The sequence below is a fragment of the Panthera pardus genome, unplaced genomic scaffold (genome assembly GCF_024362965.1).
Source record: "Panthera pardus isolate Hobbes unplaced genomic scaffold, ASM2436296v1 HiC_scaffold_8, whole genome shotgun sequence".
Classification (NCBI taxonomy): Eukaryota; Metazoa; Chordata; class Mammalia; order Carnivora; family Felidae; genus Panthera; species Panthera pardus.
This window is the reverse complement of record NW_026527013.1, coordinates 71,087,735-71,091,484: the sequence shown is the minus strand read 5'-3', so window position 1 is coordinate 71,091,484 and position 3,750 is coordinate 71,087,735. Positions and strand designations below refer to the sequence as shown.

The 3,750-nt window shown below is 47.1% G+C and overlaps 1 protein-coding gene across 2 annotated transcripts; it reads right to left on the bottom strand.

Annotated features, from left to right (window-relative positions):
• Window positions 1-429: 429 nt before the first annotated feature.
• On the bottom strand, window positions 430-3,750 carry CUNH7orf25 (chromosome unknown C7orf25 homolog). 2 transcript variants are annotated; one of them, XM_019451076.2, is made up of 3 exons: window positions 3,605-3,750; window positions 3,080-3,177; window positions 430-2,614 (listed from the first exon to the last, which is right to left on the bottom strand). In XM_019451076.2, the coding sequence occupies exon 3, from the start codon at window positions 2,591-2,593 to the stop codon at window positions 1,328-1,330; it is 1,266 nt and encodes a 421-aa protein (XP_019306621.2). In that variant the 5' UTR covers window positions 2,594-2,614; window positions 3,080-3,177; window positions 3,605-3,750; the 3' UTR covers window positions 430-1,327. The 2 variants fall into 2 exon arrangements, with proteins under 2 accessions (XP_019306621.2, XP_019306620.2); XM_019451075.2 differs by lacking the exon at window positions 3,080-3,177.

Below are 3,750 nucleotides of genomic sequence, written 5' to 3'. Positions count from 1 at the left end.
TTTCTAACACTACACAATTTCAGTTGCAATACAAGTTAAATCCACCTCTCCCCACTAAATGCGAACCCCAATCTCAGCCTTTTCCCCTAGGAAGTGTGTTCCTAGTTAATAATGGAATCTCTCCCAAGAGAAACACCCCCGAGTTTACTTTTTCATTTCATCTTAGTGTTCACAGACATCCTATAACCAAATTCTAAAACCCTGCCCCCAACAAACACTGTGGCTAGAAGTTGAGTTTCCCTTCTCACAGAACAGTAAAGTTGGCGCAACAGAAAGAGGTTAGGCTGTGGCAATGTGTTCTAATACCATTTCCTACACTTAGCTTGCATTAACACTTAAGCTCCAAGGTGTAATGTCCCATTTTTTAAAATGTTGTCAGTACCTATCTACTTTGCTAATTTTGTTTTGCTGTAAATGAAGCACCTAGGGCAATGTGGACATAAAAATTTATTTTTAATTACAAATTCTGTCGTGCAACAAGTATGGAATCTCCCCTACCACCATTTCACAAGAGTGAAGTAATGCAGTTGTTACTTGCCACTTGCAAAAGAAACAGTAAAGGCAGTATTTATGAGTCAAATACTTGCACTATGGGAACTATTTGTACTTTAAAGTAAAATGTGATCTAAATGCTTAATTCTTTTACCATTTATTCAAATTACGATTTTGCCTTAAATGTCCCAGCTTTACAGGAGTGGGACTGCTGCTTACCTTTCTTTTCACAAAGGCATATCCATAGGCTCATGGGACTCCCATGACCAGTATTCACTTTATTTTCCTCTACATTAATGTACTCTTTAACCACCAGAGTATGCCTGACACATAGCAACCAAGAAAGTTCCTTTTCATTGATAATGGCCATAACTTTACAGTCTAAAACTAATCATAAACTATTACTTCCCAGCCTCAACCCACATCAACTGATCAATCACCATAATGAAAAACAAGCTTCAGAGTTTTCTCCAGATATTTAATGCAAGATGCAGTGTAGCCATATTCCATGAAATGCTGATGACCACTAGGGGGCTGTTGCCCTACTCAATCAAACAAAAGTACTACAACACAGCTAAAAGCTTTAATATAGATGTATTTCTGTTCTTAACTGCTATCATGTAGACAGTCTGATAAATAAGGTTGTCTCTTGTGCTTTTGCTACTGCTGTAGGAGGTTATATATTTTATAGATGACACACACAATCAACTCTACTGGTTTAAGAGTTCTAAATGTTATGTGTACTATAGACCTTTTTTTCTTCCCCATTTAAGATGGGAAGACCCAGCCTTTGGTATAAGTAACTTACTTCCATGACAATATTTAAAGGATATCATTAGTGTTCGTTGTCAGTTGTGTCGTCTTTTGGTAAGGGGGTGGCCAGGGCCTCTTTGCTCTCAGTAAGCGCTCTGGGCTGGTGGATAAACACACTAAATTTAACACCCTGGTTGTTGGCAGCTCTGACAAAACCACTATTGGCAGTCATTGTGATGGCTTTTAGAGTGTCTCCCGTCCCAAAAATTGTTAATGAGCGGCTATTGATTTTTGAACTGGCCACTAGTCTCAAGGCACGCTCAGAAGGCTGGTCTGGCACCACATTAATTTGTTTAATTAGCATAGTGGCCCTCTCTCTCTCCCCAGGTCCTCCTAAGGTATCTAGAATAGACTGAAAGTCCTTGACAGCAGATTCACAAGCAAACAACTCTTTGTCCTTCATAAACGCCTCCAGCTGTGGTAACACCTGCTCTTTCCTCTCTTGCTCGGCTTGTTCTGTGAGCACTTTTTCTTTGAAGATAAAGTGGCAGCCTCCATAGCTGAGGGCAGATACGTATGTGATTAAAGTAGTAATGTCCAGATTTACCCTTTTGCACACATCAACCTTAATTTCTGTTGGAAACGCAACACTTGCTAGTATATTTTCTCGGTCTACTCTGGTCACTTGCAAAAGTTCAGGGCCTTCGTCATCGGACTCACTCTCGCTTGGTTGGAGCTCTTCAGGGTGATCTAACAGAGAGTTAACCGCTACTATGTCTCCTCGCACGGATATGCCCATTTCTTGGAGCTTCTCCGCCATGGGGCTGGAGACACTGTTGTAAAACGCAAAGATGATGTGAGGATTGCTATACTGAACTGGCTGCTGGTGACTGGCCTGGAGGAAGTCTTCAGCCTGCTCAATGATGCTCTTGTCACCATACTGGCCCCTGCCCAGCCAAATGTTGTGTAGAGCTTCAGCCTTGCGGCCAATGGCTTTCACCCACGTATGACCACCGTTTGCAACTACATCCACCACAAGGGTCTGCTTTTCTCCCAAGGTATCTGTGTAACCAAAGACATGAAGAACACTAACAACTTCTTCCAAGTTTTCTGCTGATTCCACAATGGCTCTTAGGTGTGTTAGATTAGTGCTCTGTAAATGGGATTCCTTAATAGCTACTTTCCCAGCTTCTACCTTCTGTAGGAATTTTAATTCTGCCTTCAATTTGCTGCACAGCTTTGCACCACCTTCTATACCACCTTTCCTTGATCGAGAAAGTGATTCCGCTCTCTTGATCAGTTCCTTGGCTATGGCGATTCGTTCACAGAGCATGGAGTGTGCGGACATGCTGACAGCATTATTCCTTTCCTGTGAAAAGAAACAAGACAAGGCAAATTGAAATAGTCCTCAAAAATCATGGCAATCAATTCTTCACTGAGGACTACAGAAGTTCAATCTAGCAACAAAGCTTATGGAGTCTGAGTCTATGAACCTGGACTTGGGCATGACTGATTTGGGAGTGACTCCCTCCTCTGACAACTAAGGATGATACCTGTATTTCTGAACTCTTCCTTTGGTATGCCGGGTTCGACACACTTTTTAGACCTTTATTTTTTTTTCAGTTTGAAGGTAGTATCCGGCACGTCCCGGGTCAGAATAAAGCGCAGTTGTTCCGCAATCTACTACATGAGGGATTCGCTCAGCAGCAGCTTTGCTGTTTGGTGGGAGAGTAATTTTCTAAAAGGCTGGGAAAGTGTAGAGAACGTGACTAGATTAAAAATGACTAGCCGGTTATAGCAAATTGTCCAAACCCATACTGTAAGCCTTTCTAACCTTTTCCTCCTTCGTGAGTCGCTCTCCTTGACGTGACTGCCTCGTGCTATGCCACGGGCACACGGTACACCCGCCGAGGAATCAAGACTGCCCGGATCCTGCATTTGACGTCAACACAGTATATTTTAAAAGAGCTACGGGACCCACCAACTCGGCTCCCGCTCACACCAGGAAGGACAAGCCCAAGATTAACTAGACCCCACGAGTGCAGCCCGAGACGACCCGGAGGTCTGCGGAGCCTTCCGGGGGCGCGGGGGGGGGGGGGGGGGGGAGGGACATTGGGCCCTGGAACCCTAACGGGTCCGCCCGCACAGCAGGACCCCGCCACGCAGACTCTGGCTCAAACAGCCCCCGAAACCAGCGCCGGGCGTGGAGGCCAGAGCGGGGACGGAGGGGGGGCGGGGAGGGGGGGGGACGCGGCGGCCCGGAGCCGGCCCCCTCCCCCCGCCAGGCCGGCCGGCCCAGCCCCCTCCCGGTCTCGGTAGGGGCGCCCCGTTCCCTCCCTCTGCCTCCCCGGCTCCTCACCGGCAGCGCCAGGACCGGGAGCGCGAGCAAGCGGGCACGTGCGTGCGCGAGGCCGGGACCCGCCGGGAAACCTCGTCTGGCGGACCCCACCCCACTCTAGCCGCCGCGGCTGCTCAGCCCGCGCGAGCGCCTCCGCCTCGGCAGCC

Excerpts from the sequence above, each read along its gene's own strand:
- CUNH7orf25 (XM_019451076.2), bottom strand. The coding sequence starts at position 2,593 with ATGTCCGCACACTCCATGCTCTGTGAACGAATCGCCATAGCCAAGGAA.